The 25543-nt window shown below is 37.9% G+C and overlaps 2 protein-coding genes across 7 annotated transcripts in view; both read right to left on the bottom strand.

Annotated features, from left to right (window-relative positions):
* Positions 1 to 15793, bottom strand: part of LOC106072553 (hemicentin-1-like) — a 73543-nt gene extending 57750 nt beyond the window's left edge. The window contains exon 1 of one of the 5 annotated variants that reach the window (XM_056009717.1): positions 15637 to 15793. The gene's annotated coding sequence lies outside the window, so the exon portion shown is untranslated. Of the gene's footprint in view, positions 1 to 628; positions 911 to 965; positions 1186 to 15636 lie in introns of those variants that run through there. The other 4 variants (XM_056009718.1, XM_056009720.1, XM_056009721.1 and 1 more) reach the window with 4 other exon arrangements.
* A 7981-nt stretch (positions 15794 to 23774) lies between these two features.
* The window catches only part of LOC106059842 (hemicentin-1-like), a 46998-nt gene continuing 45229 nt past the window's right edge, over positions 23775 to 25543 (bottom strand). For both annotated transcript variants that reach the window (XM_056011406.1, XM_056011405.1), the window contains exons 14-15: positions 24294 to 24377; positions 23775 to 24057 (exon numbers count right to left, since the gene is read on the bottom strand). In XM_056011406.1, coding sequence (XP_055867381.1) covers positions 24032 to 24057; positions 24294 to 24377 — 110 coding nt within the window. In that variant the 3' untranslated portion in view covers positions 23775 to 24031. The remainder of the gene's footprint in view (positions 24058 to 24293; positions 24378 to 25543) is intronic.

Raw genomic sequence — 25543 nt, 5'->3', positions numbered from 1 at the left:
ATCTAAAAGGCGTATTACCTAGTTTGTTTATCAAATCTTAAACGTTTAGACGCGCGAGATCCAAGGACAATAAATACTCACCGATCAAAGCAAAAGAGTAAGAATTTAAAAATAGAAAATGGGACTCCCGAACTCAATTTCTAACGCTGTTTCTGTTCTTAAATTAGAAGCAAGTTAACTATAATTTGTCTATATTTAGTTTCCCAGCTTTGATGTTGAAGAATTTTTTAATTTTTTTTGTTTTAGAGCACCTTTAGTTTCTTCTTTCCACCTTTATGCCCAGCGCCCCCTTACCGCCCCATTTTGTGCCCAGCGCCCCCCTACCACCCCTTTGGCGCTCAGCGCCCCTCAAAATCTCGAAAACGCCCCCTAGGGGGCGATATCGCCCCCGTTGAAGACCACTGGTCTAGGATATTACCAAGGTATTTTAAAGTTTGCAATATTTCAATAGTCTCTCCAGCTACAGAATCAATATCATTTTATGCGTCAATTAAACTGGCCGTAACTCACATGCCTTCTCAACACAAAATAAACAAACGTTACACGTTCAAAAATAGTATGGCACACCGCCCTAGTCATTTAATATAATATAGATCTATACACTATCGTCACATTCTAGAAATCACACCTCAGTGTAGACAGGCCTCAGGTCAACACACGACCACTTTTGGTCACTTTGGAGTCACAGGTTTCAGGCCAACACAGCCACTTTTAGCCAAAATAAGATCTTGATGAACTATAAGCTTCAGGGAAACCCACTTATAGTTATCCGTTCGGGAAAGCCTATCTGATGATTCAATACAAAGTTGAATCCCTCAGAGACAAGGCTTGAAAAATATGTCACGTTTGGGAGTACCCCAGGATGCATAACATCAGGGTTAAAAATGTACTGCCTGGAAATCATTTGAGGCTATATCTACTAATTAATCACAATATATAAAATACAATAATGATTAAAGATATACTTAGCCTAAAGACCTCCAGAGCAGGGCACACTTCTCCCGAGTACCCCAAGACACACGACCAATAACTAAACTAACAGAAGAAAAAAAAATATATATACGGCCCACAACACAAGTCCCGTGGTTAAGTTCAGGAGCAAGTGGCAACGAAATACACTTTACAATACTTGACATGCCCTATCTATAAACTTTCTAAGGGGAATCACTCCTTTCAATACAACAGCTCAGAAATAGTTAACTCCCCCATTATGTCACAGTCATACGTATAACTTGGACCGCCACGTCAGTTCGAGTATCACTTCTCTCCTCCCCACCCCCCAACTCTCCACCTTAACAAACAGTCTAATTTATACTGTCTGGCTAGACTTGTGCTTTTCAGTTATTTTGAATTTTTTGATACGCTCTGGGATTTCTTTTCGGCTGGTCCTTGTTTGCTTTTAACGTCCGTACTTCTTTCTCTTGAGTTCGATTATTTCCACCCCCCTCCACCCTACCCTTTAGGAAATAATCCAACAAACAATCTCTGAGTATACATCGACCTTTCAGCTCTTTATCGACATATTTCATAAGCTTTCTGATGATTTTCGGCATGTGCCAATTGTTTTTTTATTGCTTACTAAGCATCAAATGCTCACATAATATTTTGGCAAAACACTTTCCGCCCCCCCCCCCCAATTTTAACTCTTCCCTGACATAATGTTGGCCCATGATTTGTAATTTGTTACGTTCAATTAGAACTGTCCGCTTCTATCGACCTCCCACACACACAAACACATATTCCTGGCCTGAAAATTATTCTAGTTTTAATTTTTAAAACCTCTCCCGTCACCACTAAATGTGGCTGAACAAAAACGGCTGAGACGGATTTTGGGAGTCAGTTACACAGATCGGGTCTCAAACAAAGAAAATCCTATTCCAAACTGGGAGTCGAACACTTAGTGAGGTTATGACAGAGCGTCGCATGAGGTTTGCGGGACATGTTCTACTACAAAATGAATTACGCACACCAAAAGTTGCGATACATGGAAGCCAAAACGAGGAAAGCGCAAACAGGGACGTCCTCGTATTACTTGGCGACACACTTTCATGGAGGACCTCAGAACAGTGAACACCAGGTGGGAGGAGGCTTCAGACATTGCCAATGACAGATCTTTATGGAGACAGCTTGCCGCCCAAAGCGCCGAACGGCGCGGGAGGACCTAAGTCTAAGTCCCCGTCACCACCACTACAAAAATAATTTTACTTCCAATCATTGACTTTTCTTTGGCTTCTCCTTTCAATATTCAAGTATTTCAGAAGCTCTGTGTTGCTTTTGATCGAATCTCTTATTTGTTATCTCTCTTATCTTATCTTTTTTTTGTTTTTACCTTAACTATATTAATGTTATAAATAAAGTTATAATAAAACTATAAATAAAGTTATAATAATGTTATAAATAAAGTTATAAATAAAGTTATAAATAAAGTTATAATAATGTTATAAATAAAGTTATAATAATGCTATAAATAAAGTTATAATAATGTTATAAATAAAGTTATAATAATGCTATAAATAAAGTTATAATAATGTTATAAATAAAGTTATAATATAGTTATAAATAAAGTTATAATAATGCTATAAATAAAGTTATAATAATGTTATATATAAAGTTATAAATATAGTTATAAATAAAGTTATAATAATGTTATAAATAATGGTATAAATAAAGTTATAATAATTTCATTTTGTTTTTAGAAATTGGTACACACAAAAGCACGTATTCAGTCAATGTTGGCTTCAGATGACAAACAAACAAAAAATATTTTATACAATGTTTACAAAAGCAAGTTTCGCGCTAAAGAGAAATGTAGGCCTACAGACAAAAAAAAAGTTTAAATAGTGCTTAAAAACTGAACTCTGTTTAATCCATAGACTTATATGTTATATCTAGATTAGAAATTGGAACTCGGAAACAAATTCTTATCCGCGATTGATCGATTCACAGACCAATATACATATAAAAATATTAATGTACATAACTCTTTGTCAAGCTCTAAGGGAAGTCGCCCCAATCAATCTTTTCTGTCTTAGAAAAGTAATGATCTTTAGTTTTCAAAGTTAAGAAATAATGCAAAATTATTTCTCGGATTTTCTTTAGAAAACAGAACTATAAATTACCGCAAATATATGAAACACAGCCATTTCCTGTTAATTTCCATTGAGATAATGTTTTAAAAATCCTAGATCGAAATAATAAATGTCTGTTGATTTTAATCATCTTATGTACATTTAAATAGATTGACTATCTAGATTATGTATCTAAAAATAAAAAAAAAATGTAAAAATAATTATTATGAGACAGAGCACTTTTATTTAATGTTTAATTACTAGATCTAGATCTAAAAATTAAAGTATATGTTACAGAGGTTAGGGTTGAAAAAAAACAAAAAACTTCTCTTCTTATAACTACTTTACAAAACAACGCCTTGTTTCAACTTTAAAAAATTTTTCACATCTTTTGTAGTGTTAAACGATCTCCATGTCCAGTCTTGATATTATATATATAAGTCTATAGTTTAATCTTTTATTTTTAGATACGTCGCTTTAAAAAAAAAACGTATTGGTCTGAATCAGTTGCGTAGCTAGGGTGGGGGGAGGAGGGGGGAGAATTTGAAAATACCCCGGGCCCCCACTTGAGGGGAACCCCCAAATGAGTGTTTTTTACATTATATATTAAATAGTATGCAAAATTCAGGGGCCCCCAAAGAGGTCAAACCCCCCGGGCCCACAAATGATAAAAAATTCCTAGCTACGCCCCTGGTCTGAATGGCGAATAATGAAGCGCTTTTGGTAGATTGAACCGCTGCTGTTTCGGTCGATGTTTGTTTGTTCAAGTCAACAAAGCGTCTTTAATTTTCCCAAACTCACGTCAGGTATCAGAGCTGGGTGGACACAGAGGCGACCTTAAGATCCCGAAATTAACACGTTAGTCTTCATCAGGATTCGAACCTGGGGCTTCTTGGTTCGGAACCCAAGCACTTTACCACTCACACCACGGATATATAATACTTATACACTAATTCATGGGATGTAGGAAGTGTATCCGAAACCAACTTGTGACAGTCCAACTGCTAGGATGTGACACACGAAGTTGAAGCTATTACGCCACATTGAGATCGCCCTTTTCCGCCACATTGAGTTCGCCCTTTTCCGCCACATTGAGTTCGCCCTTTTCCGCCACATTGAGTTCGCCCTTTTCCGCCACATTGAGTTCGCCCTTTTCCGCCACATTGAGTTCGCCCTTTTCCGCCACATTGAGTTCGGGCCTTTCCGCTACATTGAGTTCGCCCTTTTCCGCCACATTGAGTTCGCCCTTTTCCGCCACATTGAGTTCGCCCTTTTCCGTCAACTAAATAAAGAATTGACAATTTCGTTGAGACTGCGCTTAAGTCAGCTACATGACTTAGCAACCTTTTCTTCGTGGCACAAATTAAGAATACCGCCATATTTGTTTATGTTTTTGATTGCATAATGCTGTTAAAAGTTAAGCTCTTTAAAAGCAGCCACACACATCTCTATACAGTGTGGGTTATTTGATGCTTCATAAAAAGGCAAAGATCTGTACACAGAGATTTGTTTTGGTTTTTAAGGATCTCCTATTTTAATAACATACAAATATAGAATGGTACGCTACAATTTGTGTTAATATCAAAATGACCCAAAATGATACAGCAGAGTTTTCCAAGAAGTAAAAACTGTCAAATTATTTTGTTGAAAATCAAGTTGTTGTCTATTTCCTTAGTCAAAATATTGCAAAATGTTTGATTTGGTTCGGTCAAGCTCAGGACACTTCGTTCGTTTCAGTTCGCACAGAACAGTTTTAAAGTTCGGGTTAAGTTTGGTCGTAAGTAAGGTTCAAGTTCGGTTCGTTCGGTTCGGGTTCGGTTTGTTACCCATCTCTCTCTCTCTCTCTCTTTCTCTATCTCTTTATATATACATAGAGAGAGAGAGAGATAGAGGGATAGACAGATAGATAGATAGATAGATAGATAGATAGATAGATAGATAGATAGATAGATAGATAGATAGATAGATAGATAGATAGATAGATAGATAGATAGATAGATAGGTGCGGGTCCTACAAAATTTCGGTGTCCACTGCGGTCGCATGGGTTGCAGTGGCCTAAGGCCGTCCTGCAAATTAGCGGCGTATGCTACGCCGCTGGTCGAGCACTATTTCTGGTATTGAAAGCCAACAAAATGCATATTCTGAGGTATCTACACTGCATTTTCCTGCTATTAAAAAGTTTTATTTTAAAAACCTAATGTGCTATTCTTACTGACTTAGACCCTCCCGCGCCGTTCGGCGCATTTGCCGTCAAGCTGTTTCCATAAAAATCTGTCACTGGTAATGTCTGAAGCCTCTTTCCACCTGCCATGAGGACCTCCATGAATGAGTGGCGTCAAGTTGTACTAGGATATCATTGCAACTCTTCTTAAGCGTAATTCATTTTGTCAGAGAACATGTCCCGTAAACCTCATGCGTCGCTCTCTCACAATCATACTAAGGGGTCGACTACCAGTTCGGCATAGGATTTCCTTGATTTAGACCCGATCTCTATAACTGACTCCTAAAATCTGTCTTAGCCATCTTTGTTGGGCCACATTTAGTGTTTTTCGATTTCGGCAGATGACTATTCACTGCAGTTTATTAATGGAGCCCTACCACTGGTAAAAATGTGTAACCTCTCTTGAATACGCTCTTGGAATTAAGTGACTGTAGTTTGCTTTAGATTTTATATCGATAAGAGAAGTTTTATCGTCAAAATAATCTGTTGGGGGTTTTCCACCTCAAAATGCTCTGTAGGGGGATCTTAAACTCAAAACCATCTGGAGGGGTTTTAAACTTTAAAAAAAAGCCATCTGTAGAAGAGGGGTTTAAACTCAAAACCCCCGATTGGATTGGATACGCTCAAATAATTTTAGCGTGTAATTTGCTTTTTTTTATATTGAAGAGGTATTTTTAACATCAAACCCCTCTGAATGGGGGTTTAAACTCAAAACCCCTTTTCGCAACGCTCATAGCATTTTGAGTGCGTAATTTGCTTTTTTTCTTACACTGATGTATTTTTTAGCCTCAAAACCCCTTTGGCTACGATCATAGATTTAAGACTGCTTTTATTTATATTGAAGAGGTACTTTTTAGCTTCAAACTCCACTGGAGGGGAGTTTAAACTCCTAACCCCTTTCACTACACTCATAACATTTTGAGTGTATAATTTGCTTTGTTTTTAATATTAAAGAGGTTTTTTTTTACCTTCAAACCCCGCTGAAGTGGGATTTAAACTCAAAACTGAGTCAAAACCCATTTAGCTACGCTCATAACATTTTGAGTGCGTAATTTGTTTTTTTTTTATGTTGAAGAGGGGGTTTATCGTAAATTTTAGATGGGGTTTTAAAATCAAAATCTTTCTTAACTGTGCTCTATGAATTAGGGGATTTTCGTTTGCATTTTTTTTTTGTTTTGTTTTATAGAAGAGGGGGAGTTAACTGCAAAAACCCCAGGTAGGGGGTTTAAAACTCAAAACCCCTGGTAGGGGTTTTTAAACTCAAAACCCCTGGTAGGGGTTTTTAAACTCGAACCCCTCTGGTAGGGGTTTTAAACTCGAAATCCCCCCCCCCTGGAAGGGGTTTTTAAAACTCGAACCCCCCCTGGTAGGGGGTTTTAAACTCAAAACCCCTTTGGTTGTGCTGGGGCAAGTGATGGTTTAGTATTAAAATCTCACCTAAAATAAACAAAATCAAAGCAAAAAATCGGATTTTATTTCGGGGGGGGGGGTGTTTGAACCCCACCCCCCCCCCTGGCTAGGCCCATGCCTCTTATCAATCTTATAGTTAGTGTTGTGAAGTAGCCCTGATGTTATACATTATGAGACTCTTCTTAACGTTAGTATTGTAAAGTAGCCCTGGTGTATTAGAGTATGGACTCTTCTTAACCATCTTAATTTGTATTTAAAATCAGATTTCAAAATGTATATTAGACTTTTACAAATATTGTTTCACTTGTATGTACACAAGACTTTGTGTGGATTAACTCTTTCTCTCCTAATTGACGATGCCAACGTTGATTTGACTCCCATTAAACTAAATTGGTTTTTGAATTTATAAACTTTAATTTGTGTTATGTAAAAAGAGCATGCATTTCCCTATAATTCAAAACCAAATAGAACATTTTCTGATAACAAACAAAAAGTAATTGAAGTGTAATCAGAACAGGATAGTGAAATACAAATGAGCAAAACGAATAATACTATCGGAGAGAAAGAGTTAAGATAAATTTTATTTTCAGATTATTTTTTTTATTTTACACTTTCTCAATTCATTCAAATTTAGAAAGGAACAAAACGCTGCGTACTTGGCGATGACAAAACCAAACGCCAATAGGGCTGTCAGGAAGTGATGACATATGAACATCGTCACGTGTCTCTCTCTCTCTCTCCGCCCCATCTTTTCATAAAGAAATTGAACACTACTAGTGGCTGCTTTGTGGTGCAGGAAGTGAACTGAAGTATCTTGTAGAAATCTACTTTGATTTAGATACAGGTTTGTTTGTTTTTATTATAAAGTGATTCACTTAAAACACATTCGATTTTTAAGCTAAGAAAGAATACATTTAAATGCAATATATATGGTCCGACAGCTACGCTGGCCAGGGCACATATCCTGTATGGGGGACGAAGGTATGCCAAAAGCAGTCCCTTTTGGTGAACTAAAAGGTGGTCGACGTAACAGGGGTGCCTCGCGGAAACGCTTTAAAGGCCGGTTTAGGCGCCTACTTGCCTTAGCTGACACAGAAGAGAGCACCTGGCTGCATGTGGCTTTAGAACGAGACAGCTGGTGGTCACACACAAAGGTCGCGGGATACACATTTGAGATATATATATATATATATATCAGGCAGTGATACAAAAACTTAAAATATTACAGATGTGAGCGTGATAAAACATAGCCAAGGCCTTTTCGCTAACATTAAACGAGGACAGTTTTCTCAGTAATCGTAATCTTTGCTGTCCTTTTTTTTGCTGATATAATCAGTATTTTGCACTAAAATTTAGTTTATTTTCTAGGATAGTACCAAGGTACTAGAACCAAGGTATTTAAAAGTTTGCACTATTTCAATAGTCTCTCTAGCTACAGGAACAATATCATTTTAATGTGTCAATTAAACTGGCCGTAACTCACAGGCCTTCTCTACACAAAATAAACACACGTTACACGTTCACAAATAGTATGGCACACCGCCCTAGTCATTTAATATAATATATACACTATCTTCACATTCTAGAAATCAAACCTCAGTGTAGACAGGCCTCAGGTCAACACACGACCACTTTTGGTCACTTTGGAGTCACAGGTTTCAGGCCAACACAGCCACTTTTAGCCAAAATAAGATCTTGATGAAGTATAAGCTTCAGGGAAACCCACTTATAGTTATCCGTTCGGGAAAGCATATCTGATGATTCAATACAAAGTTGAATCCATCAGAGACAAGGCTAGAAAAATATGTCACGTTTGGGAGTACCCCAGCATGCATAACATCAGGGTTAAAGTATGCTGCCTGGAAATCATTTGAGGCTATATCTACTAATTAATCACAATATATAAAATACAATAATGATTAAAGATATACTTAGCCTAAAGACCTCCAGAGCAGGGCACACTTCTCCCGAGTTCCCCAAGACACATGACCTTTAACTAAACTAACAGAAAAAAAAATATATATATACGGCCCACAACACAAGTCCCGTGGTTAAGTTCAGGAGCAAGTGGCAACTAAATACACTTTACAATACTTGACATGCCCTATCTATAAACTTTCTAAGGGGAATCACTCCTTTCAATACAACAGCTCAGAAATAGTTAACTCCCCCATTATGTCACAGTCATACGTATAACTTGGACCGCCACGTCAGTTCGAGTATCACTTCTCTCCTCCCCACCCCCCAACTCTCCACCTTAACAGTCTTCTTTATACTGTCTGGCTAGACTTGTGCTTTTCAGTTATTTTGAATTTTTTGATACGCTCTGGGATTTCTTTTAGGCTGGTCCTTGTTTGCTTTTAACGTCCGTACTTCTTTCTCTTGAGTTCGATCATTTCCACCCTCCTCCACCCTCCTCCACCTTTAGGAAATAATCCAACAAATAATCTCTGAGTATACATCGACCTTTCAGCTCTTTATCGACATATTTCATATACTTTCTGATGATTTTAGGCATGTGCCAATTGTTTTTTTATTGCTTACTACGCATCAAATGCTCACATAATATTTTGGCCAAACACTTTCCGCCCCCCCCCCAATTTTAACTCTTTCCTGGCATAATGTTGGACCATGATTTGTAATTTGTTACGTTCATTTAGAACTGTCCGCTTCTATCGACCTCCCACACACACAAACACATATTCCTGGCCTGAAAATTATTCTAGTTTTAATTTTTATAACTTCCCCCGTCACCACTAAATGTGGCTGAACAAAAATGGCTGAGACGGATTTTGGGAGTCAGTTACACAGATCGGGTCTCAAACAAAGAAAATCCTATGCCGAACTGGGAGTCGAACACTTAGTGAAGTTATGACAGAGCGTCGCATGAGGTTTGCGGGACATGTTCTACTACAAAATGAATTACGCGCACCAAGAGTTGCGATACATGGAAGCCAAAACGAGGAAAGCGCAAACAGGGACCTCCTCGTATTACTTGGCGACACACCTTCATGGAGGACCTCAGAACAGTGAACACCAGGTGGGAGGAGGCTTCAGACATTGCAAATGACAGATCTTTATGGAGACAGCTTGCCGCCCAATGCGCCGAACGGCGCGGGAGGACCTAAGTCCCCGTCACCACCACTACAAAAATAATTTTACTTCCAATCACTGACTTTTCTTTGGCTTCTCCTTTCAATATTCAAGTATTTCAGAAGCTCTGTGTTGCTTTTGATCGAATCTCTTATTTGTTATCTCTCTTATCTTATCTTTTTTTGTTTTTACCTCCAGCCTCAACTATAATAATGTAATAAATAAAGTTATAAATAAAGTTATAATAATGTTATAAAAAAAATTATAATAATGTTATAAATAAAGTTATAACGACCTAAAGAGAAATGTACAGAGAAAAAAAAAGTTTAAATAGTTCTTAAAAACTGAACTAGTGTTTAATCCATAGACTTATATGTTATATCTAGATTGGAAATTGGAACTCGGAAACAAATTCTTATCCGCGATGGATCGATTCACAGACCAATATATATATAAATATTAATGTACATAACTCTTTGTCAAGCTCTAAGGGAAGTCGCCCCAATCAATCTTTTCTGTCTTAGAAAAGTAATGATCTTTAGTTTTCAAAGTTAAGAAATAATGCAAAATTATTTCTCGGATTTTCTTTAGAAAACAGAACTATAAATTAACGCAAATATATGAAACACAGCCATTTCCTGTTAATTTCCATTGAGATAATGTTTTAAAAATCCTAGATCGAAATAATAAATGTCTGTTGATTTTAATCATCTTATGTACATTTAAATAGATTGACTATCTAGATCTTTCTAGATTATGTATCTAAAAGATAAAAAAAATTGTAAAAATAATTATTATGAGACTGAGTACTTTTATTTAATGTTTAATTACTAGATCTAGATCTAAAAATTAAAGTATATGCTACATAGGTTAGGGTTGAAAAAAAAAAAACTTCATTTCTTATAACTACTTTACAAAACAACGCCTTGTTTCAACTTTAAAAAATTTTCACATCTTTTGTAGTGTTAAACGATCTCCATGTCCAGTCTTGAAATAATATATATGTCTATGGTTTAATATTTTTTTGTTTTTGATACGTCGCTTTAAAAAAAACATATTGGTCTGAATCAGTTGCGTAGCCAGGGTGGGGGGAGGAGGGGGGAGAATTTGAAAATACCCCGGGCCCCCACTTGAGGGGAACCCCCAAATGAGTGTTTTTTACATTATATATGAAATAGCATGCAAAATTCAGGGGCCCCTAAAGAGGTCAAACCCCCCGGGCCCACAAATGATAAAAAATTCCTAGCTACGCCCCTGGTCTGAATTGCGAATAATGAAGCGCTTTTGGTAGATTGAACCGCTGCCGCTTCGGTCGATGTTTGGTTGTTGTAGTCAACAAAGCGTCTTTCATTTCCCAAACTCACGTCAGGTATCAGAGCTGGGTGGGCACAGAGGCGACCTTAAGATCCCGAAATTAAAACTCTTAGTCTTCATCAGGATTCGAACCTGGGGCTTCTTGGTTCGGAACCCAAGCACTTTACCACTCACACCACGGATATATAATACTTATACACTAATTCATGGGATGTAGGAAGTGTATCCGAAACCAACGTGTGACAATCCAACTGCTAGGATGACACACGAAGTTGAAGCTATTGCGGCACATTGAGTTCGCCCTTTTTCCACCACATTGAGTTCGCCCTTTTCCGCCACATTGAGTTCGGGCTTTTCCGCTACATTGAGTTCGCCTTTTTCCGCCACATTGAGTTCGGGCTTTTCCGTCAACTAAATAAAGAGTTGACAATTTCGTTGAGACTGCGCTTAAGTCAGCTACATGACTTAGCAACCTTTTCTTCGTGGCTTAAATTAAGAATACCGCCATATTTGTTTATATTTTTGATTGCATAATGCTGCTAAAAGTTAAGCTTTTTAAAACAGCCACAAACATCTCAATACAGTGGGTTATTTGATGCTTCATAAAAACATAAAAAGGCAAAGATCTGTACACAGAGATTTGTTTTTGGTTTTTAAGGATCTCCTATTTCAATAACATACAAATATAGAATGGTACGGTACAATTTGTGTTAATATCAAAATGACCCAAAATGATCCAGCAGAATTTTCCAAGAAGTAAAAACTGTCAAATCATTTTATTGAAAATCAAGTTGTTGTCTTTTTGCTTAGTCAAAATATTGCAAAATGTTTGATTTGGTTCGGTTAAGCTAAGGACACTTCGTTCGTTTCAGTTCGCACAGAACAGTTTTAAAGTTCGGGTTAAGTTTGGTCGTAAGTCGTAAGTAAGGTTCAAGTTCGGTTCGTTCGGTTCGGGTTCGGTTTGTTACCTATCTCTCTCTCTCTCTCTCTCTCTCTCTCTTTCTCTTTCTCTATTTCTTTATATATACATATATAGAGAGAGATAGAGGGATAGACAGATAGATAGATAGATAGATAGATAGATAGATAGATAGATAGATAGATAGATAGATAGATAGATTTACTTATTGAAAAAATGAAAGCGTTGAAGATTAGTCCATACATAATACTATGGGCTAATGAATTTTTGACCCAGAGACCTCAGATGGTTAGGGTAAACAATGTCATATCAAATGCACGCATATTTAGCACAGGGGCGCCCCAGGGGCTGTGACATCACCATTGTGGTTCATTTTGTACACCAATTATTTTCAATACGATAGTCCTTTTTGCACCTTCACAAAATTCGCTGATGATGCGGACACATTGAAAAATACTGTAAAGATAATTTTTACTTTTTTAAATGTAAAAAAAAGTAATTGATAATCGATTTTAGTAGGGAAAAGAAGGAAAATGATATTGTTTCTGTAGCTGGAGAGACTTGAAATAGTGCAAACCTTTAAATACCTTGGTACTATCCTAGACAAAAAACTAAATTTTACTGCAAGTACTGATCAGCAAAAAAGGTCAGCAAAAATTACGATTACTAAGTAAACTGTCCTCGTTTAATGTTAGCGAAAAGGCCTTGGCTATGTATATCAGAAATACTTTAAGTTTTAGTATCACTGCCTGGTATGGCAATCTGAACATAAAAAAAAATAAACTTCATAAAATCCTAAATGCTGCTGATAAAATTATTGGCAAAAAACAAAAAAAAAAAAACAACCCTATTTGGGCAGCTTTTGAGACCCACAATTCAAGATGACCTGTCTCTAGAAGACGAGATAAAAAACGATTAAAGAAGGCTGCCTTGACCTTCGCTAGAATCAGGCCAAGAGTTTGAGAAAACCAGAAGCTCACTACAGCAACCAAAATGGAAGTAAGGCATGCGTTTTGAGTACACTACTGTATGGCAGTGAATCATGGACCACCTTCGCAAAGCAAGAGAGAAAACTAAACTCATTTCATTTGCAATGTCTCCGTAGGATCTTGTTGATGTCCAAGGGCTGAGCCGAAGGCTCTTCGAGCCCTAAGTTTGAAAAAAAAAACTGTTTGGACGCCAAACAGTAAAAAAAAAACTACCTGTGAGAACACAGTTCTGTTTGAGAGAGACCCGAGTCAATACCTATGTAAAACATTGCTGTTTCCACTGCCTTTGGCCCCCGACGCATGCTTGGCTGCACATGGCCGAAGGCCGAGGGCACCGGGAGCCTCCGCCATTTTCCTTCGTTGTACCAAGCTAGCTGTGCGGGACCCGCCATTTATGTAACGGTCCCTTTGAGGAACAGCGCATGGATGTGGGACGTGTTCGTGGGGACTTTTTTACAACCCCGCCCGTGCAATGGGTGGACTCTACCCGTGGGCATCCCCACGGGCGTCTTGTGTTGCTACCCATTTAGCCTAGCCACTTCCTCTAATGGCCGTTTCCACGCGAGCGCCACGATGAGGCAGGGCAACGTGCTCGCGCCGTAGGATCTTGAGAATGTAAACAATACCAATTGCTGAGTAGCCACGGGAGATAATGCATTCCTAATTAATCTTCAGACTCTAAGACAAGCCTTTTTATTGATATTTTCAAGAATTATTAAATATTATTTATATTTATTGGACGAAAACTGTTGTAAAACGAGTATTATTAAAACTATTACAACTATTAAAGTATGTCCACAAAACTTGTCTCACAAGGAATATGATGACACATAACTAATTTCTTGGGGTTCAAACCCCCCCCCCCCGGGGGGGGGGAACGGAATTAAGTGACTGATTTTTGCTTTCATTTTGTTTATTTTAGGTGAGATTTTAATACTAAATCATCACTTACCACAGTACAGCCGAGGCAGTTTTGAGTTAAAAAACCTCTACCAGGGGGTTCTGAGTTTAAATCCCCCTACCAGAGTTTAAATCCCCCTACCAGGGGGTTTTGAGATTTAAAAAACCCCTATCAATGGGGTTTTGAGATACAAATCCCTTTACCAGGGGGCTTTGAGTTTAAAACCCCCTACAGGGGGTTTTGAATTTTAAACCCCCTATCAGAGGTTTTTGCAATTAAATCCCCCTCTTCTATAAAACAAAACAAAAAAAAATGCAAACAACAATCCCCAAATTCCAACAGCACAGTTGAGGAAGATTTTGACTTTAAAACCCCCTCCAAAATTTACGATAAACCCCATTTCAAAATTAAAAAAGCAAATTACACACTCAAAATTCTATGAGCGTAGCCAAAGGGGTTTTGAGTTTCAACCCCCCCCCCCTCCAGTTGGGGTTTGAAGCTAAAAAGTACCTCTTCAATATAAAAAAAAAGCAAATTACACACTATAAAATCTATGAGCGTAGCCAAAGGGGTTTTGAGTGTAAATCCCCCTCCTCCAGGTGGCTTTTTCTTTAAAGTTTAAAACCCCTCCAGATGGTTTTGAGTTTAAAATTCCCCTACAGAGCGTTTAGAGTTGAAAACCTCTCTCTTCAATATTATTTTAAAGCAAACTATAGTCACCAAATTCTATGATCGTAGCTAAATGGGGTTTTGAATTAAAAACAAAACAAAAAAACTCCAGAGATTTCTAAGTTTAAAACCCCTCAACAGATGATTTGACGAAAAAACTTTCCTTTTCGATATAAAATCTAAAGCGAAATACAGGCATGTAATTCCAAGAGCGTAGTCAAGAAAGGTTACAAATTTCTACCAGTGGCTTGGGCTCCATTAATAAAGTGTGAATAGTCTTCTGCCGAAATTCAAAATCATTAAATGTATCTCAACAAAGATGGCTAAGACAGATTTTAGGAGTCAGTCATAGAGATCGGGTCTAAATCAAAGAAATCATATGCCGAACTGGGAGTCGAATCCTTAGTAAGGTTGTGACAGAGCGTCGCATGAGGTTTTGCGGGACATGTTCTCACACAAAATGAATTACGCAAAATAAGAGTTGCGGAAACAGCTTGCCGGAAAATGCGCCGAACGGCGCGAGAGGGTCTAAGTCAGTAAGAATAGCACATTAGGTTTTTGAAATAAAACTTTTTAATAGCAAGATTATGCACTGTAGATACCTCAGAATATGCATTTTGTTGGCTTTCAATACCAGAAATAGTGCCCGGCGGCAGGGCTTAGCCCCGCGCTGGGGGAGCGCTGCGAACTCCCCCAGACCCCCTTGCTAGCAAGTGCGGGGAGTCTACAATAAACAATAAACGTCTTCCGAAAGGGTCAGAATGTAATAAAGATTAATTATACACACGCACACACACACACACACACATATATATATATATATATCATTTTTTTCCGCGGAGGGGGGGGGGTCGGGGGGGAATCCCCCCCCCCCCAAACCCTCCCCGAAACAAAATCCTGGCTACGCCCATGCATAACTATGTACATTCGGAAATGATTAAAATGAATCTTAAAACAACATTACTTCAATTTCTAATTGCCTGACAAGAATTCAATCCTACTTCATCTAAACACCGACATTTTTTGTGGCTTAGATATTTGAACTACTTACAGCCAAGAGCACATATTAACAAACAATTAGTCATAGCAAACTTTAAAAGTGGAAAATATTTCCATCCTCATTGACACTTGAACACTACACATTATTCAACAGTTAGAATGTCTTGTCAAAGTGGTCTATTGTATTGAAAACTTTAGCCTAGAAAACATGTCATTTAAAGCACTCAGATCACGTATGTACCCGGTATATATTTATCTATATAAATTATTATAAATAGATGGCTTGCTGGTCATGTGGTATGCTCTCTATACTGTCGTCCCTATGTTCAAACCCTGCCCGCAGCCGTCCCTAGCCGTTTGGGAGGTTTGGGCAAGTATGAAATAATCTTCAAATCTAAGGGGTCACCAGAAACACTTAAACGAAACAAAGTCATAGCCTTCACTGAAAATATCAGAACAGAATGTGCTCGTTAACAAGGACTTTTGAAACGAAAGATGTTCAACAACACTGAAATACTCCATAGCCTCAGCATGTATGCATATCATATATGTGTAAAGTAAGAGTGTTTATGTATTTATTTAACGATACACGATGATAAGTAGGTATATTGATGATAGACATGCATGCATACATGCAGAAAGAGCCAAACAGATAGACAGATATAGGCCTATTTAGATAAATAGATAGATAGATAGATAGATAGATAGATAGATAGATAGATAGATAGATAGATAGATAGATAGATAGATCGATAGATAGATAGATAGATAGAGATAGATAGATAGATAGATAGATAGATAGATAGATAGATAGATAGATAGATAGATAGATAGATAGATAGATAGATAGATAGATAGATAGATAGATAGAATTATAAGTGCAATAATAATAATAATAATAATAATCTTTATTATCCGTAAGGAAATTTGTCTTACAATTTGTGCATTACACCAAACAAAAAACATTATAACTATAAGAAACCAATGTACAACAAACAACACAGTGCTTGTAAAATCTGTTTGTTTAATGAAACCCTGACACACTAGTATGTATAGAGTTTCATTTCATCCAATACCTTTCGTATGTAAGTACGCTCTTACCATCTTCTATATTTCATAGCTAGCTTTCCTTATATAAAGCTTGACTGTGAGTCCCAGATATTAGGAAGTACTGTATTTCTCATACATAGTCATGGGCGTAAACAGGGGGAGGGGTTCACTTCGGCGGAATTTAGTGACTGATTTTTTGCTTTCATTCCGTTTATTTTAGGTGAGATTTTAGCACTAAACCATCACTTGCCCCAGCGCAGCCCAGGGGGTTTTGAGTTTAAAACCCCCTACAAGGGGAAGCAGTCAAATCCCCCTCTTCTTTATAAGAAAATAAGAAAACAAAAAAAAAATCCAAGAGCATAGCTAAGGAAGATTTTGATTTTAAAACTCCCTCCCAGATTTACGATAAACCCCCTCTGCAATATAATGCTATCCATACATCAGTCACCAGATTCTATAAGCGTAGCATAGAGGGGTTTTGTGTTTAAACCCCTTCCAGCGGGGTTTAGAGCTAAAAACCACCTCTTCAATATAAAAAAGCAAATTATACACTCAAAATTCTATGAGCGTAGCCAAAGGGGTTTTAAGTTTAAGCTAAAAGATATATCTTCAATATAAAATAAAGCAAATTACACACTCAAAATTCTATGAACGTAGCCCGCCCAAGGGGGGGGGTGAGTTTAAACCCCCCTCCTCCAGAGGGCTTTTATTTTAAGTTTAAAACCCCTCCAGATGGTTTTGAGTTTAAAATTCCCATACAGAGAGTTTTGAGTTGAAAACCTCTCTCTTCAATTGTATTCTAAAGCAAACTACAGTCATCAAATTCTATGAGCGTAGCTAAGGGGGTTTTGAATAAAAAACAATCAAATTCCACAGATTTTTTAGTTTAAACCCCCCCCAACAAATGATTTTGACAATAAAACTTCCCTTTACGATATAAAATCTAAAGCGAACTACAGCCACCTAATTATAAGAGGGTAGCCTAAAGAGGTTACAAATTTCTACCACTGGCTGGGCTCCATTAATAAAGTGCAGTGAATAGTCATCTGCCGAAATTGAGAAAGACTAAATGTGGCTCAACAAAGTTGGCTAAGACTGATTTTAGGAGTCAGTTATAGAGATCGGGTCTTAATTTTCAAGGAAATCCAATGCCGAACTGGGAGTCGACCCCTTAGTAAGGTTGTGACCGAGCGTCGCATGAGGTTTCCGGTACAAAATGAATTGCGCATAATAAGAGTTGCGATGGCATGGAGGCCATTACGAGGAAAGCGCAAACAGGGACATCCTAGTACAACTTGGCGCCACACTTTCACGAAAAGGCTTCAGACATTGCCATTGACAGCTTTTTGTGGAAGCAGTTTGCAGCCCAATGCGCCGAACGACGCGGGAGGATCTAAGTCAGTAAGAATAGCACATAAGATACTGAAATAAAACTTTTTACAGCAAGATAATGCACTGTACATGTACATCATTAAAGGGCTTTGCTTGGCTATAGAGCAGTGATACCCAACTTAACTCTGACCTGCGGGCTATTTTATTTTCCGACACTCACGTCGCGGGCCAGATGACAGAAAAGGTAAAATAAATAAGAAATTAACCTGAGACTAATTTTATGAGAAACCCATGGATCTAATACTTACATTTGAAGTTGTTTTTTTTTAAACGCGTCGGAACGTGGTTTTATTTCTCTACTTAAAATGTGAGCACCATTGTTGCTAGCTTTCCCACCGACTCATTTTCTTGTCTCTTTTTGGTCAATATTCACATCGATACCGCCATATTTGTTTCAACATGCTGTCTGAATGTATGTTTCTATTGAAACACAGCCACACTTTATGTATCAAACAAATATGTTGGCTTATTATCACGTGCCACAAACAAGTTCAGTTCACTTTTCCAGGTAGATTTTACATTAAAGTGTTAAAGGTCTTGGTACCAATCCATCAGATAAAATGAGGACCCTAACATAAGTAAAGATATTCTTCAACCTTTTTCTGTGTGTGTGTGTGGATGGGGGGGGGGGGGGAGAGGTTCTACACTTTGTGCCAAGGTTTCGGCGGGCCGAATGGAAAAAGTAGAGATGGGAAACGAACCGAACCAAACTCGAACCTCACTTATGACCGAATCGAACCGAACCCGAACTTTAAAACTGATCGGTACGAACCGAACGGACTGTCCTTACCTTGACCGATGCAAGGTGAGAAAAAGAGAACGAAGTTATTATTTCTACAGCTTTGAGACGTCCATCCAAGTTAAGTAAGAGATTCATGTTACTCTCCTGAGTCTCCTCTTCATGTAACACTAGTTTCGTTTTCATTGCTATGGGAACCGATCGAAGTGAGTACAAATTTGATTGGGTGGATGAGTCGTAAAACACTTTCGATCAAAGTCACCGTGTGCAATCACCTAAAAACACAAAAGGTAAAACTTTTCGCTTCGTAGCTGTTTTCTGTTAGCTCATGTTCCTCCCAGTAGCCAGATTTCTGTTGGCTCATGTTCCTCCCAGTAGCCAGACTTCTGTTAGCTCATGTTCCTCCCAGTAGCCAGATTTCTGTTAGCTCATGTTCCACCAGTAGCCAGGTTTCTGTTAGCTCATGTTCCTCCCAGTAGCCAGATTTCGTAAGGGATCACTAGCAGGAGATGGAAATATACTTTTTAAATCTGATGCATACATACAAGGCCGGTCTTAAGCCACTGCATCCTATGCGATCGCCGTGGGCCCCTCGCTTTCATACTCCTAATTATACGTGTAATTATTAAATTGCAGAATACATACGAAATCTCCTGAAAAAAATAGTCAAAATTGTCATTTGTGGGTGTCATTCATTGCAGAAAACGCCAATCCTAAGCGCGATAAGAGAAAAAAGACATTGTCAGCTTTCATGTAATAAAATGTAATAATCGGGCGAATTTTCAACTAAAGTTACTTTTTATTATTACCTTTATAGTCACTGGAATATAAATATGCCATAGGTTGCAAGGTTCAAGGTTCGTAAACATAGACATAAATAAATATAGACTGGCCGATTAAAGAGTTTTATGAAACGAAAATTTGTGACTTGCAATTTTGTGTACTTTATTATACAGCATTTATGAGCAGTATAAAAGTTAAGTATTCATATCTATTTCAGCCGTAACCTATATAAGTATTACATTATTTTCTCTAGTGTTTTTTATTTTAAATCTCTAAGACTGAAGATCATGAAATTTTTCTAATTCGGAAATCCGAATACAATAGATATACATGTTTTCAAGTTACACCAAGTTACTTCCTTTTTCCAGTCTATATTTATTTATGTCTATGTTCGTAAATTAAAGTTAATTTGATCCCAATTTTGTTCTTAGTAAAGAATAAATAACATTCAAAGTCGATTTTTTTTTCTAATACAAAATCTTAATTTTCACTTATTACTCTTATTACCAACCAGACTAGGCCCCGCGCAACCAGTTTCGCATAGGACCGGCCCTGCATACATATTCCATATATAACGTCAGCAGTGGCGTCACTAGAGGGGGGCGGTCCACGTGGGGTGACAAAGAATGCACCATTGCAAAAGCAGACAATTTGAACAAACGTAACAGTAACTAGGTCACATTTTGTAAACATAAAACTAGATTTCGATTTAATTCCCCATCAACATGTTTAAAATGTTTTAAGAAGTTTTTTTTGGAATTGTAGTTATAAATCCATATGTTAGAACAGTCAAATTAAGTTTATATCATACTACCAGGACTCGATCGTTTAGGTCCTCCATTTTACACCGGAGAGGGGGGGGGGAAGGGCAAATTATTTACTTAGGATTGAATTTTGGATTTGAGAGTGGCTATATATTATTGCAATTGGTTAGAACATCAACAGACAGTATATATAATCTTGAAGAGTAACTATTTTATAAACAATTTGTGTTATTTCTCTACAAAAACAATCGTCCTCTCTCTCTCTTTCCCCCCCCCCCCCCCCCACCTCCTATTACTAGAATTAGAACATAGATTTATGCAATGAGACATAAAAACGTCATGAATAAACTGATGTAAAAGTTATTGTTTACAGAAACAGGACACAGAAACTTGCTAGTAAACAGACACACAGAAACTTGCTAGTAAACAGGCACACACAGACTTGATAGTAAACAGACACACAGAAACTTGCTAGTAAACAGGCACACACAGACTTGATAGTAAACAGACACACAGAAACTTGCTAGTAAACAGGCACACAGAAACTTGCTAGTAAACAGGCACACACAGACTTGATAGTAAACAGACACACAGAAACTTGCTAGTAAACAGGCACACACAGACTTGATAGTAAACAGACACACAGAAACTTGCTAGTAAACAGGCACACACAGACTTGATAGTAAACAGGCACACAGAAACTTGCTAGTAAACAAGGACACACAGACTTGCTAGTAGACAGACACACAGAAACTTGCTAGTAAACAAGGACACACAGACTTGCTAGTAAACAGACACACAGACTTGCTAGTAAACAGACACACACAGAAACTTGATAGTAAACAAGCACACACAGAAACTTGCTAGTAAACAGACACACAGAAACTTGCAAGTAAACAGGCACACACAGACTTGATAGTAAACAGGCACACTCAGACTTGATAGTAAACAGGCACACAGAAACTTGCTAGTAAACAAGGACACACAGACTTGCTAGTAAACAGACACACAGAAACTTGATAGTAAACAGGCACACAGAAACTTGCTAGTAAACAAGGACACACAGACTTGCTAGTAAACAGACACACACAGAAACTTGATAGTAAACAAGCACACACAGAAACTTGATAGTAAACAGGCACACAGAAACTTGCTAGTAAACAGGCACACACAGAGACGTGATAGTAAACAGGCACACACAGAAACTTGATAGTAAACAGACACACACAGACTTGCTAGTAAACAGGCACACACAGACTTGATAGTAAACAGGCACACACAGACTTGCTAGTAAACAGGCACACACAGACTTGATAGTAAACAGACACACACAGACTTGATAGTAAACAGGCACACACAGACTTGATAGTAAACAGGCACACACAGACTTGATAGTAAACAGGCACACAGAAACTTGCTAGTAAACAGACACACACAGACTTGCTAGTAAACAGGCACAAACAGAAACTTGCTAGTAAACAGGCACACACAGAGACTTGATAGTAAACAGGCACACACAGAGACGTGATAGTAAACAGGCACACACAGAAACTTGCTAGTAAACAGACACACACAGACTTGCTAGTAAACAGACACACACAGAAACTTGATAGTAAACAAGCACACACAGAAACTTGATAGTAAACAGGCACACAGAAACTTGCTAGTAAACAGGCACACACAGAGACGTGATAGTAAACAGGCACACACAGAAACTTGATAGTAAACAGACACACACAGACTTGCTAGTAAACAGGCACACACAGACTTGATAGTAAACAGGCACACACAGACTTGCTAGTAAACAGGCACACACAGACTTGATAGTAAACAGACACACACAGACTTGATAGTAAACAGGCACACACAGACTTGATAGTAAACAGGCACACACAGACTTGATAGTAAACAGGCACACAGAAACTTGCTAGTAAACAGACACACACAGACTTGCTAGTAAACAGGCACACACAGAAACTTGCTAGTAATCAGGCACACACAGAGACTTGATAGTAAACAGGCACACACAGAGACGTGATAGTAAACAGGCACACACAGAAACTTGCTAGTAAACAGACACACACAGACTTGCTAGTAAACAGACACACACAGAAACTTGATAGTAAACAAGCACACACAGAAACTTGATAGTAAACAGGCACACAGAAACTTGCTAGTAAACAGGCACACACAGAGACGTGATAGTAAACAGGCACACACAGAAACTTGATAGTAAACAGACACACACAGACTTGCTAGTAAACAGGCACACACAGACTTGATAGTAAACAGGCACACACAGACTTGCTAGTAAACAGGCACACACAGACTTGATAGTAAACAGACACACACAGACTTGATAGTAAACAGGCACACACAGACTTGATAGTAAACAGGCACACACAGACTTGATAGTAAACAGGCACACAGAAACTTGCTAGTAAACAGACACACACAGACTTGCTAGTAAACAGGCACACACAGAAACTTGCTAGTAAACAGGCACACACAGAGACTTGATAGTAAACAGGCACACACAGAGACGTGATAGTAAACAGGCACACACAGAAACTTGCTAGTAAACAGACACACACAGACTTGCTAGTAAACAGACACACACAGAAACTTGCTAGTAAACAGACACACACAGAAACTTGCTAGTAAACAGACACACACAGAAACTTGATAGTAAACAGACACACACAGAAACTTGCTAGTAAACAGACACACACAGAAACTTGCTAGTAAACAGGCACACACAGACTTGCTAGTAAACAGACACACACAGAAACTTGCTAGTAAACAGACACACACAGAAACTTGATAGTAAACAGACACACACAGAAACTTGCTAGTAAACAGACACACACAGAAACTTGCTAGTAAACAGACACACACAGAAACTTGCTAGTAAACAGACACACACAGACTTGATAGTAAACAGGCACACACAGAGACTTGATAGTAAACAGACACACACAGAGACTTGATAGTAAACAGACACACACAGAAACTTGATAGTAAACAGGCACACACAGAGACTTGATAGTAAACAGGCACACACAGAGACTTGATAGTAAACAGGCACACACAGAGACTTGATAGTAAACAAGCACACACAGAGACTTGATAGTAAACAGGCACATACAGAGACTTGATAGTAAACAAGCACACACAGAGACTTGATAGTAAACAGGCACACACAGAAACTTGATAGTAAACAGGCACACACAGAGACTTGATAGTAAGCAGGCACACACAGAGACTTGATAGTAAACAGGCACACACAGAGACTTGATAGTAAACAAGCACACACAGAGACTTGATAGTAAACAGGCACACACAGAAACTTGATAGTAAGCAGGCACACACAGAGACTTGATAGTAAACAGGCACACACTGAGACTTGATAGTAAACAGGCACACACAGAAACTTGATAGTAAACGGACTCGGACGACACATTTTCTTTTAAAGAATAAACATTTTTTATTTGAAGATCGTGTTGAGACTTCAAAGATGTTTGTGATCGATCAGCTGGCAAGTATTGAAGAGTTCTAGGAGATTATATTATCACTTTGAACAAGTCCCACACATCGAATGTTGCTTTCCTTCCGATTAATTCGCCAAGAAGTCACGATGATCAGCGAGTTGTCATTAAACGTTTCTAGAAGTAAATAAAGAGTGAGTCTTTACGTTGTGTAACAGCTCTGTGTCAAGCTCAAACCGTAGTTTTACATATTTCCGCTGTAAAGGAAAAAAAATCAAACAAAGTACACCATATTTAAAACAGAAACTGAACATAAGAAATTTAATCAATGTAGGTCCACAGTTATCACACAATGCAAGAGATAAAGACAACATAAGATATATCTTGTAACACTCTATAAATACTAAGTAATGATATGTGTGTTGTTATATGATTTAAGATACCAACTATTACATTTATTGTAATACCTTTTATTTTTATTTTACGAGCTTACCAGACGTGTTCCTCTGATCTGGAGTTCTGTTATCAGTATTAATAACATCAAGAGACTGATAATGTGCTTCATCTGTATCAGTGTCTGCAAGAGGTAGAGATATCAACTATTTTTCTTCATTTCCCTAAACATTTCTCAATGTGTTAAACAAATTATTGCCAATGATTAAAATCTTGACTTGTAAAAAATCTATAGAAATGAAAAATACATTTGAATAATACTAATAAACTTAATGATGGGAGCCATTTTTCGGAGGGGGAAGATAAATGTAATGAACAATAAAAAAGAAGGCACGTTTACGTCATGCGTGTCCTTACATGCAGTTCAGTTTGTTTTTACGTAGAGTTAATTCTTATATCCTCTTTACACTAGAATAGGTTCTTTCTGAGCTTGTGTCATAGCAGTGCTGTAGAAGCTCTTAATTAGCCAGGAATGGGGTCTGGGGAAGCACTGTTAGCTCCTCCGAATTTTGCCTGTATTCTGAGGTGCCTATAGCAGTGGGGTAGCTACAATCTAGGGCAGTGTTTCCCAAACTGTGTTCCGCGGAACCCTAGTAGTGTTCCGCGAGACCTTACTAGGTGTTCCACGAACTACAGGAATTACTAATTATTGGACACGTGAATTAATCTAATAGTTAATGCAGAAAAAAAAATATTGGTACCAGTAACAAATAAAATTATATCACATCACTGCTTGGGCGTAGCCAGGATTTTTTTCAACGCCAATATTACCTCCCACTTCCTTTGCTTGGCTACACTCATAGAAATTTTAGTGTTTAATTTGCTTTTTTTTTATATTGAAGAGGTATTTTTTAGCATCAAACCCCGCTGAAAAGGGGAGGGGGGGGGGTAAACTAAAAACACCAATTGGCTACGCTCATGGCATTTTGAGTGTGTAATTTCCTTTTTTTTTATATTGAAGAGGTTTTTTTTAGCTTCAAACCCTGCTGCGTGAGGGTGGGGGGGGGGGGGGTAGACACAAAACCACTCTTGGCTACGCTCATAGATTCTGGTGACTGATGAATGGATAGTCTTAAATTGAAGATGTGTTTGTAAACAAATTTCGTAGGAGGTTTTAAAATCAAAATCTTACTTAGCTATGCTCTTGGAATATGGGGATTGTCGTTTGCATTTTTTTTTATATAGAAGAGGGGGATTTAACTGCAAACACCCCCTGATAGGGGGTTTTAAAATCAAAACTCCCTTGGCTGCGCTGGGGCAAGTGATGGATTAGTATTAAAATCTCATCTA

The sequence above is a fragment of the Biomphalaria glabrata genome, chromosome 14, assembly GCF_947242115.1.
Source record: "Biomphalaria glabrata chromosome 14, xgBioGlab47.1, whole genome shotgun sequence".
NCBI classification, from domain to species: Eukaryota; Metazoa; Mollusca; class Gastropoda; family Planorbidae; genus Biomphalaria; species Biomphalaria glabrata.
This window is presented reverse-complemented; position numbering and strand designations above follow the sequence as displayed.